The sequence below is a fragment of the Lemur catta genome, chromosome 4 (assembly GCF_020740605.2).
Source record: "Lemur catta isolate mLemCat1 chromosome 4, mLemCat1.pri, whole genome shotgun sequence".
NCBI classification, from domain to species: Eukaryota; Metazoa; Chordata; class Mammalia; order Primates; family Lemuridae; genus Lemur; species Lemur catta.
The window spans coordinates 19,978,111-19,993,837 of NC_059131.1; the positions used below are offsets into that span (position 1 = coordinate 19,978,111).

The following is a 15,727-nucleotide window of genomic DNA, read 5'->3' on the forward strand; positions in this document are numbered from 1 at the left end:
ACTAGCCCTCCTATGACTTTTGAGCACTTGAAATGTGGCTAGTGTGACTGAGGAACTGATATTTGAATTTTAGTTTTAACTAACTTTAAATAGCCACCTGTAGCTAATGACTACTGGATCGGACAGGGCAGGTCTAAATCTAGTGTGGGGGAGAAAAACCTAACTTGCAAAAAAAAAAAAGTACAAGTTATAATAAAAATGGAACGTATGACTCAGTAGTAGTCCTGCATTTCTCTAGACATCAAATTTGTGCTGATACATATATTGATGAACTTGTGAAGGACAATAAAAATGGCTGTAAGAAATCCTGGTATTTTCAAATTACTTGGTTGCAAGACAGTTTTATTATTTTGGGCACTGAACTTGCAAAGTTTTTCCATGGTTGATACAAAAGAGAAGATTCTTGTTGACTAGAAACTGCCATTACATGGATTCATTTATTCAGATGACATTTACTGATGACATTTATATAAATGTCTGCTATGTGCCAGCTGTGTAGTAGGTTATACAGACATGAAAAACAGAACTAGCAGTCCCAAAGAGGAGATAGGCAAGTAGATCAACACAATACAGTGTAATAAGTAAATATTTTAAAATGGAAATTTAATATAGCCTTTGGGGAAAAGGAGTGACAGTTTGAAAGGGAAGGGTTACCAGAACAGATCACTCCTAAGCAGAGACTTGAAAATTGAGGACTAATACAGTTAACTGGGAGGAGAAAGTGTTTTTCAGGAGAGAGAAAAGCGTGCGAACATGTAAAAGAAGTTAATGGGATAGCAAGTAGTTTTATATAACTGGCATGGAGGATGGGGAATTGCAGGGAGATTGTTTAGAGAGGTTAGCAGGGGCCAGATCATGAAGGACCTTTTGTGACATGCTAAGGTGTTTGGATTTTATCCTAGAAGAGTTTTCAATTAGGGAACTACATAGACAGGTATTGGTCTTAGGTCACTCTGGCAGAATTATGAAGGATAGATTTGGAAGGGTACTGGAAAAGTGGTTCAGAGGTTATTACGGTAACCTAAGAGACGAATGAAGAATGGCCTGTGGTGGTAACAATGTTTTGGGAATATACAAGTTGTGATGATGAGAGGTGAGTAAGAGGAAGGAAGATACAGTCTCTGCCTTTGGCAACCAGGTGGATATTGGAATCATTCACTGAACTAGGAATTTCTGGATGAGGAGCAACGTTAGGAACAAACTTAAGTGCGTTTGGACCTCAGCTGAAGAGCTGGTCTGAAATATAGAATTAAGAATCATTGGCTATAAAGGGAATTGGAAACATCATATTTTCTTCCACAAGATGAGAGTATTCATGAGATAATGAGGGAGAGTTTCTCAGTGTGTACCTTGGTCACTTAGGGATAATTGTCTAAAAACATAAAGATTAATGGGCCCCATCTGTTAATCAGAATCATTGGGGTTAGGATGTGGGAATCCTTATTTTTAACCAGTTTCCTAGAAAATTGTGAATTTTGGGAACTGATGATGAGAAGTGAAACTAGAAAAAAGTAGAGGAGGAAACCATGGAGAACCCCAGCTTTTAAAGATTAGATAGAATTAAATAAGTCTGCAAAGGATAACGAGATGAACTAAAATAGTTTTCTAATGAAACCTAAATATTTTCACCTAGAAGAATGAACTAGGGGCTCTTAAAAATTCTTAGTAGGTCAGAAAGGAGTTGAAAATAGGCTAAACTTTTTATCATTGTCATGAAATGCTGAGACTTGCCACACTAGTGACAACAAATTATAAAGTCACTACAATTAAGATAGTCATTGTATCATAACAAAGCTTTTTCTTTTTGTATTTATGGCTAGGGAAGTTTAGATTAATCTGGTTTTTAACAAATAGTCAAATGCCCTGGGTTGATAGGTAGATGGTGTAAAATACTTGAGGATTATTTTTATTGATTTAAGAATTTAAGAATTTTAAGAATTCATTTAAGAATAAAAGACAGAGACCTGGAGGGGATTCCCTAACCATCTAGACTTAATCTCCAAGATGTTAATCATACTGATCATATGAACTGTTGCTTTTTTAGTATGCTTCTGCTTGTTCATGAGAGGGTATATGGGTAGTGTATTTCTGAATCCTACACCATGATAGTAAAGAAAAACCTATGTGGAGAGTTTCCTAAGAGTCATCACATGGGACTTGGCTCTTACTGGCCTGTTGATACTACCAAGTCTTTCTACCATAGTTGGGGATGATGGGTTTTGGCCCTAGAGAACTGCTAATTCCCATTAAAGTTTTTTATACCTTTATTGAAGTACAATAGACTGCACATACTTAAAGAATATAGCATGAACAGCTTTGACACATGTATGCATCTGTGAAACCATCACCGCAATCAAAGTAAACATTTTCATCTTTCCCAAGTTTTTTCATGTCCCTTTGCAATACATTTCTCCCTCCACTCTTGTCTGCAGGTACTGCTGACCTGTATTCTGTCACTGTTCAGTGGTTTGCATATTTTAGGATTTTATATAAATGAAGTCACATAGTGTGTTCTTATTTTTTGCATGATTTCTTTCACCCAGAATAATGATTTTTGAGATGAAAAATAGTTTTTATTGCTGAGTAGAATTCTATTATGAATATACCATAATTTGTTTAGCCATTTACCTTGATGGACATTTGGGTTATTTTCAGTTTTGGGGTATTATAATAAGGCTGCTATGAATATTGATGTACAAGTCATGTGGACAAATATTTTTCATTTCTCTTGATAAATACCTAAGATGGTATTTACCATCATAGCTTTGTTGACTCATGGCAGGAATATGTTTAACTTTTAAAGGAACTGACTGTTTTCCAAAGTGGTTTCATTTTACATTCATACCAGCAATGTATGAGAGTAGGACTTTTTAATTTTTGGCAATTTAATGGATATGTAAGTGGTGTCTCATTATGTTTTTTTTATCATTTATGAATAATGATGTTGAACATCTGTTCATGTGCTTGTGTAGGCATTCATCTATCTTCTTTTGTAAAGTGTCTGTTTACATCTTTTGCCCATTTTAAAAAATTAAGTTGCCTTATTATTGAGTTGTAGTATTTTTTAAAAAATATATTCTAAATAAAATTTCTTTTTCTGATATATGTCTTGAATATTTCCTCCTAGTCTGTGGTTTGCTTTTCATTTTCTTAATGGTGTTTTTTGGAGAGCAAAAGTTTTTAGTTTATCATTTTCTTTTGTTTCATGCTTTTGGTATCCTATTTAAGAAACCTTTGCCTCCCCTAATTGCAAAGATTTCTGTCTTCTAGAAGTTATATAGGTTTTACATTTAGGTCTATAACTCATTTACAGTTAACTTTTGTGAATGGGCTGGGCGAGGTGGCTCACACCTATAATCCTAGCACTCTGGGAGGCCGAGGCAGGCGGATTGCTTGAGCTCAGAAGATGGAGACCAGCTTGAGCAAAAGTGAGTCGCCATCTCAACTAAAAATAGAAAAATTAGCCAGACATGGTGTTGTGCACCCGTAATCCCAGCTTCTTGGGAGGCTGAGGCAGGAAAGTCACTTGAGCCCAGGAGTTTGAAGTTGCTGTGAGCTAGGCTGATGACATGGCACTCTAGCCCAGGTGACAGAACGAGATTCTGTCTCAAAAAAAAAAAAAAATTGTGAATGGCATGTGGTAAGGATCAATGTCAATTTCTTTCTATTTGTATATCCATTTGTTGAAAAGCCTCTCCTTTCCCTATCAAATTGCCTTGGCACCTTTGTCAAAAGCTAGTTGAACATAGAGGACTCTCCTTATTCTGTTTCATTGATGTTTAGAGTATTGAAATCAGATAGGTTAAGTCCTCTAACTTTGTTGTTCTTTTTTAGGATAATTGTGGCTATTTTAGGTTTTCATTTATATATAAATTCTAGAATTGTGTTGCCAATATCTATAAAAAGCATGCTTAGTATTCATGGGTATAGTATTGCATGTATAGATCCCTTTGGGGAAAATTGTTATTTTAATCATATTGAATTTTCTGATTTATGAACATGCTATATTTTTCCATTTATTTAGGTCTTCTTGATTTCTCTCAGCATTGTATTGTAGTTTTCACTGTAAAAGTCTTGACTGTCTTTTGTTAGGTTTGTTCTATATATTTTATGTTACTTTGATGTTATTGTAAATGGTATTATTTTTGTGTCATTTTCTAGTTTCTTCTTGCTAGTATATAAGAATACAGTCGACTTTTCTACGTTAACCTTGTATCTTGACACTTTGCTAAGTTCATTTATTAGTTCTAGTGATTGTTTTGTGTATTCCTTGGGATTTTCTTTGTAAGCAATCATATAATCTGCAAGTAGGGAGAGTTTTACTTTTTTCCTTCTGATCTTTTTTCATTTTTTAAAACCTTATTGCCATGGCATTCAACAGTGAAACTATCTGGGCCTGGAGTTTTATTTTGGGAAAGGATTTGGTAAATTCAATTTCTTTAATAGATACAGAGCTATTTAGATATCCAGTTTATTCTTGTATCAGTTTTGGTAAGTTGTATTTTTAAAGACATTTGCTCATCTTAATTTATCAATTTATTGGCATAAAGTTATTCAAAGTATTCTTATTAATTTAATATCTGTATGATCTGTGATAATTCCTCTTTCATTTCTGATATTGGTTATTTGTGGTATCTTTTCTCTCTCGATCAGTCTTGCTACTGGGTTGTCGATTTTGTGATCATTTCGAAGAACCACATTTCCTCTAGTCTGTTTTCTAGTTCATGGATTTCTCCTCTTACCTTTCCTTCTTTGGTTTACTTTGCTCTTTCTTTTAAGGTATTTTATGATAAAAATCTTAAGTCATTGATTTTAGATCTTTTCTGATATGAGCATTTAGAGCTTTAACTTTGTTTCTAAGTACTGTTTTAGTTGCATTCTTCAAATTTTGATAGGTATATTTTTGTTGTTATTCAGTTCAAATTATTTTCAAATTTCCTCTGTGACATCATTTTTGACCCAGGAATTATGTAGATTATTTAATTTGTAGATATTCGGGTTTTGTCTGTGTTTTGTTTTTAGATTTCTTACTATTGTTGATTTCTAGTTTGATTCTGATATGGTCAGAGAATATACTGTGAGATTTTCATCCTTTCAATAAAAGTTTAAAGTTTATGGTCCAGTGGATGATCTGTCTTAGTAAATGCACAATGTGCACTTGAAAAGAATGTATATCTTGCAGTTGTTGGTGGTAGTATTCAATAAATGTTAACTAAAGCAAGGAGGTTCATAGTGTAGTTTAGATTGCTTATGTCTTTACTGAATTTTGTCTAGTTGTTTTATCAATTGTTGAGAGAGGGAGGTCTTAAAATTTTCTAAGTTTGTGAAATTGTTTTCCCCTTTAATTCTGTCAGGTTTTGCTTTTGAGTCTCTGTTACTGGTACATACAACGGGTAATAATGTCTTCTTGATGATTTGACACTGTTGTCATTATGAAGTGTCTCTTTTTATCTCTGGCAATACTCTTTGTCTTGGAGTCTCTTGTATCTGATATTAAAATGGTCACTCCAGCCTTCTTAAGTTTTCTGATTGCATCATCCATTTACTTACAGTCTATTTATGTTTTTAAATTCACTTTGTGAATCTCTGACTTTTAACTGTAGTGTTTAGACCATAAATATTTAGATTAACTATTGATATGGTTGGATTTAGGTCTTCCCTTTTATTATTTGTTTTCTGTTTATCCTGTTTTTTGTTCCTCCTTTTGGATTATTTGAATGCATAGTGTTCCATTTTAATTTGTATATCTGGTTTTGGGATATATCTGTTTGTATATATTTTTTTTTTTAGTGGTTCCTCTAGGAATTACATTATGTATACGTATCCTTTCTAATAGTCTACTTAGAATTAATATTTTATCACTTTGCTTAAATGTAGAACCTTGCAGCCATATAGATTCCTTTAACCTCTTGTCCTCTGACCATTATGTTATAGTTGTCATATGTATTACATTACATATGCTGAAAATTCTACCCAGATAATGTTAAAATTTTACTTTAAGTTTTTTTTAAAAAATTATTTACCTAGCTATTTATCATATCTGTTGCTCTTTCTTCATTCTTAAAAATCCAGGTTTCTCTCTGGTGCCGTTTTTCTTTACTGGAATAGTTTCCTTTAGCATTTCTTATAGAGCAGATCTGCTGACGATGAATTCTCTTTAGTTTTTCTTCATCTGAAGAAATATTACTGAGTATATTTTCATTGAATATAGAATTCTGAAATGATAAATCTTTTCACTCAGGATTTTAAAGATATTGTTGTCTTCTAGCCTCGGTTTCTGTTGAGCAATCCATGATCATTTAAATCATTATTTCCTATAATGTAATATGTCACTTTTCTGAAGCTTTCTAGATTAAAAAAAATCCTTGGCTTTGAATAGTTTCATTAAGATGCATCGAGATGTGTTTTTCTTTGAGTTATCCTATTTAGTGTTTGTTGAGCTCCTTGAATCTGTAAATTTATGTCTTTCACCAAATTTGGGAAATTCTCCTCCATTATTTTTTTCAAATGTATTTTTCTGCCTCGGTATCTTTCTCTTCTCCCTCTGGGATTATAAATACACTTAAGATAGAACTTTTGATATTAACCCACAGGTTATTGGGGCTCTGTTGACTGTTTTTCAATCTTTTTTTCCTCTTTGTTCTTCAGATTGGATCATTTCTGTTGATCTGTGTTCACAAACTCTTTCCTCTGTCGTCTCCATTCTATTACTGAATTCATCCAATGAGTTTTTATTTCAGATATTGTATTTTTCAGTTCTTAAAGTTTCATTTATTTTTTTTTATGGTTTCTGTTTCTCTGTAGGAAAGGTAAGGAAAAGGAAAGATAATTCCTATCTTTTCCTTCATTTCATGTGTGTTTTCCTTTATAAGAAAGTATTTCCTTTATATATTGAAAGTTTGATAGTTCCAACATCTGGGTCATCTTGGAGTTGATCCTCTTTTAATCATATGTTCTTTGAGAATTGCTCACATTTTCCTGGTTCTTTGTGTGGTTGCATAATTTTGGGATTTATCCTCAACATTGTGAATATTATTTGTATAGATTTTGGGTCCCATTATAATCTTCTGGGGAATGTTGCTGTTTTTGTTTTAGCAGGTAACCTTGCTTCAAGTTTAGACTATAAGTTCCGTCTTACCTTATGGGGGCATTTGTTAAAATCTCAGTTTTGTTCTATATGTCTTTGCTATGATGATTTGGGTTGTTCCATACACGAATAGCTCAAGGGCTAGTCTGAGACTTCTGCACGTGTTTCAAATCTTATTTCAGTTCTCTAAGATTTCGCTACATTGGTTTGGGTCACATTAGTTCAAATTTCATTTTAGTTTTCAGAGTTTTTGTGAGGCTGGTTTGTGTATGTGCACACATACATAGCTCAAATTAAGCTGTGACTTGTGTGAATTCATACACTGAATTATGGGATCCCTTTCTTTGCTTGTCTCCTCTCTAGGATTTCTCCATACTCTCTGGCCCACAGAGGCCCCTTTTCCTGATTTCTTTGGCCAGAAAGAGGGGATTTCTGTTGGAATTTAAGCCACCCATGCTGCTCTGCCAGTGGGGCTCACCCTTGTTGCAAAGACACATGTGAGAGGGAAAAACATAGCTGGGAAACTCACCCCATGTGGGTCACTTTTCCCAGTTTTGACTTCTCTGCATAATCCACTTGCTTTTGTTTACAGAGTCCAGAGTTTTCAGTTATAATCAGCAGGAAGGGATGGGTTATTGTGGCAATTATGCCACCACACCAGAATCAGGACTTCTCTGTATTAAATTTGTAGTATTGGATCTCATGTGCCAAGAGCTGAAAATCATCTTTCTCTGACCATCAGACTCTCTTATGTTTACCTATCCCCATTTCCATCCCCTCTCTCTCAGAGGAAATCATATTAACATGTGTGATGTGTATCCTTATATATATATAAATCCTTCAGCCTAAAAAGAAAGGAATCAATGTCTTTTGCAGCAATTTGGATGGAACTGGAGATCATTACTACTAAGTGAAGTATCTCAAGAATGGAGAAACAATCACCACATGTACTCTCTAATAATTTGGAATTAATTGATGGGCGCACATGAGCCCAGAAAGAAGTAAAAGTCATTAGAAAAGTCATTAGAAATCAAGAAGGGAGAAGGGGAGAGATAAAAACCCACCTAGCAGGTACAATGAACACTATTTGGGTGATGGACACACTTATAGCCCTGACTTAAGCATTATAAAAGCTATCCATATAACAAAAACATTTGTACCCCCTTAATATTTTGAAATAAAAAACTATATATATGAATCCTTTTAAAATAAGTAAAATAAGCTGCTTTACATGTGTATTTTTTTATTTTATTTTATTGTTTTGAGACAGAGTCTCGTTCTGTTGCCTGGGCTAGAGTGCCGTGGCATCAAGCTCACAGCAACCTCAAACTCCTGGGCTTAAGCAACCCTACTGCCTCAGCCTCCCGAGTAGCTGGGACTACAGACATGTGCCACCATGCCTGGCTTATTTTTTTTCCATATATTTTTAGCTGTCCAGATAATTTCTTTTTATTTTTAGTAGAGACGGGGTCTCGCTCTTGCTCAGGCCGGTCTCGAACTCCTGACATCGAGCGATCCTCCCGCCTTGGCCTCCCAGAGTGCTAGGATTACAGGCATGAGCCACTGCATCCGGCCTGTATTTGTTTTTAATTTACTGAAATGACATTGTACTAGAGATCCTGTTCTGTTTCTTTTTCATTCAACAGTATGCTTTTCAGTTATGTTCATGTCTAGATGTGAAATTGGTTCATTGCTTCTACAACTACGTAGTATTTCATACATAAGCATCTGACATTTTACTTATATATTTTCTAGGGGTGGTCACCTGTGTTACTTCTCTCTGCTGTCAACAAACAAACCTCTATATGTAATTCTTATCAGTTCTGCCTCTAAAGTGTTATCTTGAATCTGCCAACTCATCATCTCTGCAATAAAACCTTACTTCAAGCCAGCATCATTTTTATCCATACTATTGCAACAAGCTAACTCTTCTATTTTTGTTTACTCTTTCCCCCATGGGCCCTCATCTATACAGCAGCCAGAGTGATCTTTTTAAGCTGTAAATCTAAAGTAGGCTTCATAGAGATATTAATATTTAGTTGGAAAAGGGAGGTCCTAGAAGTCCTTTGCCCACACTTTGAGAATTGCTGCTCTGCTGCATCTTGAGCCACCTAGAAAAATGTCTGATCCTCAGTAATGTTTGTTAACTGACATACTAACTGGTATTAGATTTTGGAATCTGGATTCAACTGTATACCAGAATTTTTTGGCCAGTTTAATTCAGACAAGATAGCATCCTTCCTTTAGTTGTAAAAGCTAAGTATCATGTTGTCTAAGTAAGATAGGGCAGCCCTGACTTTAAGGTTTAGGGAGAAGGAAGATGGATCAGATTAGAACCTACACACTATTCTTCTCCTTTCTATTCACAGAGATACCCTTTAGTTAGTGTCCGTCTGTCAGAGAAATAGGGAGGCTTGGACATACCTGGTTACAAATCCAGGGGATCTTCTGAAGGGTCATAGAACACCCTATTATTTTGCCTACTTTTCTTAAATAAATCTAGGAAGTGATGCCTGCTTGGGCTGCAAGGTGATCATTTATATGGACTGCTTCCTCTTTCTGATTACAGTGAAGTATAATAATTGTACATGTTGTTAGATCAGCCATTATAATTATTAGGAAACTACAAGCTACATTCTGTTTTTATATCAAGCTTCTTAGTTTTTTGCACAAGTAACCAACTTGGTTATCTTGTTATGATATAAAAGAATTAACAGGAATTTTGCTGCAGACTCTCCTTTGTGGTACGTATCTTTGTGTTGTATTAGTAGCAGGACCCAGTGCTCCATAAAGGATAATAGTTTCCAGTACACTATCCCTCACGATGACTCCTTAAGTGGCTCATCATCTGCCTCATCATGTGAACCAGTGAGTGATTTTCCAGCATCCTTCCGAAAATCTACCTACTGGATGAAGATGAGAAGGATCAAGCCAGCTGCTACTTCTCATGTTGAAGGTATCAGTATCGGCTTCTTATTTCAAAGACAGAGCACTCACTAAGGTTATATTTTGAGGTAGTGTTATAAATGGCTATTAGAGTATTAAATGCCACATATGTGTTTCTCATTAGTGATTAAAAAAACTTTCAGGTGTTAGGCTATTGCATACTGTTAGCTTCACTGTCTAATAGAGTGAAATTCTGCTGATCTTACTCCTCTAGGTTATATTCAGCCTCAGCCTTTCCTTTTCATAGGATATGAACATCTTTCCCCTGGTTCTAGTTCAATCCTCTGTTGAAGATTTAGGTGTAAGGGTTATTCAGGGTAGAATGTTCTAGATGGTCATAGTGTCAAGAGCCCTTGGTAGCCCTCTTATCTTGAGCAATTTTTCTGCATCAGTGTTAGCCTCAAATCCCGATTAAGCAAAACACATTGCCTGAAGGCACTATTTATGGGGAGCAATTGATGATTCAGGATGGAGAACAATACTAAAGGAAAAGGGAAGATTGGGTCAGTTAATGAGAAGTTATACCAACTTCCCTAAAAATGTCAGGAACACTTCTGTGAGGCCTCTTTCATTGATGGTCTTTCCCTTTGATGGTCTTGTGAATGATGTTTTGAAGGCAGGCCTGATGTTCATTTACAGACTGTACTCAGTTTTTGTTCTGTTTTTGTATGGTATTTCAGGGTCAGGTGGAGTATCAACCAAAGGAAAAAGGAAACCCAGGCAGGAAGAAGATGAAGACTACCGAGAATTTCCTCAGAAGAAGCATAAGCTTTATGGTAAGGCAGTAACTTTGCTATTTCTTTTTTCCTTGGGTGACTGGCCTTTATTCTTTGAGGGTGAATAGGAAAGAGACCTTAGTTTTGGGCCTTGAATGACTTTTGAGCCCTTGGAAATTTTTGGGAGGGAATGGCCTCCATCTTTCCTTATATTACCCTTTCATTCTGTTATGACTTAAGGGAGTCAGTTGGTTAAGGGAGTGGGGCATAGGGTGTTGAAGAGAAGGGGAGGGAAGAGATTTTGGTCTAGAGAGGGGTTAGCAAAGGTGATATGCTGGGCTTCAAGTTTCTGTCTTGCGTCAGGGAGGAAGCAACGGCCTAAAACTCAGCCCAATCCCAAATCCCAGGCTCGTCGTATTCGGAAGGAACCACCAGTTTATGCAGCAGGTATGCTTTCTGTTGGAAGCTTTGTGGGATATAGTTCTCACACTGATTTTTTGTTGTTGTTTGTGTAGAAATGATGCACTAAAGCATTTTTTCAAGGAGACAGTTGTTAAGGGCCTAGGTTTTGAGGTCAGGCAGACCTTTGCACAAGTTTTGGCTCATTACCTTTCTGACCTACCTCAATTTATTTAATGTTCTCAAGCCTCAGTTTCCTGTCTGTAAATAGGGATAATAAAGTCAGTCAGAATTGTTGTGAAAATTAAATGGGATAAAAACATTTAGTTTCAGGCACATAAGAAACACTCAGCAAATTGGCTAGTACATATCTCAGTATCCCATTGTTATATCCTGCTATGAAAAATGTTGCTTAGTTCTTTAAGCCACTGGGCTTTGGAGTGGTTCTAACTAAGATGGTTTTTGTCATAGGGAAATGAGTAGGCGTTTTCAGAAACTCCTCACTGTCTTAAAAACAATTACTTTCAGAAATTATACCCAGCAAGAGTCTCTTCCTTATTGTCTACCAGGAAAGGGAAATACAATTTTACTATACTTTTCCTAAATTGTGGGATTATGCCTTTTGTTTCTGGAGACTACAGATTACAAAGTGTTCCTTTCTCTCCTTTGTAGGCAGTTTGGAGGAGCAGTGGTACTTAGAAATCGTGGATAAAGGCAGTGTCTCCTGCCCTACCTGCCAGGCAGTGGGGAGGAAGACCATAGAGGGTTTAAAGAAACACATGGAAAACTGCAAACAGGTTAGATATTTTATGGCATTTTGTAATTGTTAGGATTTTTTACCCAAACTTTAAACCTCTGGTACTGTGTCTGATATGCTGATTATAGTGGGTAAGAGGCAACATTGTGTAATAGAGGAAATGTAGGCTTTGGATTTGAATCCTCTCTTAGCTACATACTAGCGTGGCATTTAGCCTTTTGTGTGTGCACCTGGGTTTTCTCATTTGTAAAATGGAGAAAAAAATAATAAATACTTTGTGTAGTCCATGAGAGGATAATAAAGAAGTAACACATGCTAAGTGCTTAGCCCATTACTTAGCAAATGTTGGTATTCAGTAAATGGTAATTATTATTATTTTAAAAATGAGTTGCCTTTACCTCCTTGCCCTTGAGGACATGACACTGAGCTTGTGGGATTTTGAGGGTCATTGACTATTGAGTTTGGGAAATAAAGGAAACATAGATGAGAGCACTTGAGTAGGACTTTGTGACACTCTGTTTCTTTGTTGAACCTAATAGCACTGAGCAGTATTTTTTCCTTTTAGGAAATGTTTACTTGTCATCACTGTGGGAAACAACTTCGTTCACTGGCAGGGATGAAGTATCACGTCATGGCAAATCATAATAGTTTGGTAAGAGTGCCTTCTGACCTTTGTGATCCTATATGGTGTTTGGATGTCTTTTACTTAGATGAGTATAGATATATCAGTGCAGATGGCTCTGGGACTTTATAAGAAGACCCTTTTGATAGAAGAGTTATGCACAATGAAACCTTTGTAGTAGATCCATAGGTATTTGTGTGTTTAGGTTAGCCCCAAAGGTTCATATCCTGGGATATAGAGGCTAAGAACTCTTATTTCCATTATATTCACTTCGTTTGCCCAGGAGAAGATGGAGAAAGCCAGGAGTCAAATAACTTGGACTTCATGGGCATCACAAAGTTTGGATTGCCATTTGCTAGTCTCATCCTTAAATCTCCTGTGATTTTTTTTCTTGTATCTGTCTTTTCCATGAATCATCTGATTGTTTCCTTCTCTTGATTTCTAGCCCATTCTGAAAGCTGGAGATGAAATAGATGAGCCAAGTGAGAGGGAACGGCTCCGAACGGTTCTAAAGAGACTGGGAAAGCTCAGGTGCATGCGTGAGGTAAGAATCCAAGGACAGCAACTCCTCCTGCAGTCTCCGATCAATGTCTTCCTGTTCTTCTTTTCCATTTCTCCTCCTCCTCCCTTGTTGATCTCCTAGTTCTATGCCATCTTATGGCATATGGGTGGTTCCTGCCTTTCTAGGTCTCTTGAACTCATTAATAGTTCTTTATTTTTCTTTCCCATCTCCCAAAAGTTATTTTTCTCCCCTTTCCCTTTGTTGAAAGAGGGTTCTTTACCATTCTTTCTTCAGTGTGATGAAGAGAATCCCAGTAACCTCACTGTGATGAACTTTGATATTTGCTGGGTATTTGATACTGGGATAGAGTTGGGTCACAGACCAATAAGGAATCTCTGGCAAAGACTAGATGCACACTTACAGTTTATCAAATGCCATCTAAACTCATTAAGATATCATGCTTGGTTATACTAGGATAACCAGGGTCTTGTGATATCAGGGTCTGTTTGTATTTTGTGGTGGTGAGTGCTTTGTGGCTGTTTAGAAATTTAGGGATCATGTCAAATGACGTAAGATTATAGTTTAGGCCTCTCTCCTGTGTTCAGAGTTGCTCCAGTAGCTTTACCAGCATCATGGGTTATCTGTACCATGTCAGAAAATGTGGCAAAGGTGCTGCAGAGCTGGAGAAGATGACTCTGAAATGTCACCACTGTGGAAAACCATATAGATCAAAGGCTGGACTTGCGTATCACCTGAGGTCAGAACATGGGCCTGTGAGTACTGATTCTTTTCTAGACCCTGTTTGGGGATGTATTTTGTGGCGAGTGCTTACCATACATCTTCCCATATATCCTTGGTTCCTCATTTGTATTGCTTTTTAATCTTTGAATGCTTTTGTTCTCTCTTCATTGTTCTTTCTTTTTTCCTCTCTTATTTCTGTCTTTTGAACCTTATTAGGTTAGAGAAATCAAAAGTATATTTAAAGTATAGTCCAGGCAGAAGTAAACTGTATTATATTTTTAAATCTAAAAGCATTTCCCCCTTAGCTAGAAATTTTGTGAGAATCTGACCTGCTGATTCCTCTATTCCCATTATTTTGGTCTTTACTTTTTAATTTATTTTTTAAGTTATTTTTTATTTTATTGTTTATTTTTTGTAGAGACAGGGTCCAGGGTCTCTCTGTGTTGCCAGGCTGGTCTCAAACTCCTGCCTTCAAATGATCCTCCTAGCTCAGCCTCCCAAAGTGCTGGGATTACAGGTGTGAGCCACCACGCCTGGCCAACTTTTGTATTTTTTTTTAATTTAAAAAATTTCTTTTCCTTGACTTTTTCCTAATTACATTCCTAAGCTTTCCTTCCCTGTTTTTTAAGAGTTGTTTGTTAAGATATAGTTTACATGTGGTAATATTTATCATTTTAGTGCACAGTTATGAGTTTTTGACACATGCATCTATAGTCATGTAACCATCACCACAATCAAGACATAGAACAATTCTGTCACCTCCCCAAATTGCCTTGTGTCCCGCTGTAGTCAGCTTTCCCTGCCACCTGCAGCCCCTGGCAACTTCTGACCTATTTGCTGTCCGTATAGTTTTCCCTTTTTCAGAATATCATATAAATGGAATTACACAATGTGTAGCCTTTTGAATCTGTTTTCTTTCATTTAGCATAATGCATTTGAACTTTATCCATGTGTTCCATGTATTTTAATTTATTCCTTTTTATTTCTGACTAGGATTCCATTGTGTGGATGTTTCAAGTTTAGTGTTTATCCGGGGTTGTTTTTAGTTTTGGGCAATTATGAATAAAGCTGTTATAAACATTCACATAGGCCAGGTCTGGTGGCTCATGCCTGTAGTCCCAGCCCTTGGCTGAGGTGGGAGGATTGCTTGAGGCTAAGAGTTTGAGGCTGCAGTGAGCTATGATCATGCCACTGTACTCCAGCCTGGGTGACAGTGAGATCTATCTGAAAAAAACAACCCCCAAACAAATAAAAAACATTCACATAAAGGTTTTTGCGTGAAAATAAGTTTTTTAAGTTTTAATTTCTCCTGGGTAAATACTTAGGAATGGAATTGCTGGGTCATACAATAAATGTATGTTTAACTTTATAAGAAACTGACAAAGTGGCCATGCCATTTTGCATTCCCACCAGCAAAGTATGAGTATTCCAGTTGCTTTTCATCTTGGTCAGTTACATTTTTTTAACCCATTCTAATAGGTATGTAGTAGTATTTTACTGTGGTCTAAGTTTGTATTTCCCTAATAACAAATGATGACTAATGTTGTTGACCATCTTTGTATGTGCTTATTGGCAATTTGTATGTCTTCTTTAGTGAAGTGTCTGTTCAAATCCTTTGTTCATTTTTTGGGGTGGTTTTGGGGATCTTTAAATATTGAATATATTCTGAGTTTTTTATTATTCCAGATACAAATTCTTTATCGGAAATGCCATTTTTTACAGTGTTTTTCGAAGAACAGAGTTTTAAATTTCGATAAAATTCAATTTAAATATTTTTTATTTTATGAATAATGCTTTTGTTTTACTTAAGAAATATTTGGTTAACCCAATGTATAATTTGTAATTGCTACTGTAAATCACCACAGACTTAAATGGCTTAAAACAACACAAATTTATTATCTCACAGTTCTAGGTCAGAAGTCCAGATACAGCATGGCTCAGCTGATTCCACTGCTTA

At 36.1% G+C, this 15,727-nt stretch overlaps 1 protein-coding gene across 2 annotated transcripts in view; it reads left to right on the forward strand.

Moving 5' to 3' along the window:
- ZNF512 (zinc finger protein 512) overlaps positions 1-15,727 on the forward strand; it is a 30,468-nt gene that overhangs the window by 872 nt on the left and 13,869 nt on the right. Inside the window, exons 3-9 of one of the 2 annotated variants that reach the window (XM_045549292.1) lie at positions 9,856-10,043; positions 10,714-10,809; positions 11,113-11,196; positions 11,821-11,945; positions 12,471-12,557; positions 12,973-13,071; positions 13,635-13,802. In XM_045549292.1, the coding sequence (XP_045405248.1) occupies positions 9,856-10,043; positions 10,714-10,809; positions 11,113-11,196; positions 11,821-11,945; positions 12,471-12,557; positions 12,973-13,071; positions 13,635-13,802 (847 nt within the window). The remainder of the gene's footprint in view (positions 1-9,855; positions 10,044-10,713; positions 10,810-11,112; positions 11,197-11,820; positions 11,946-12,470; positions 12,558-12,972; positions 13,072-13,634; positions 13,803-15,727) is intronic. The other variant, XM_045549293.1, reaches the window with a different exon arrangement.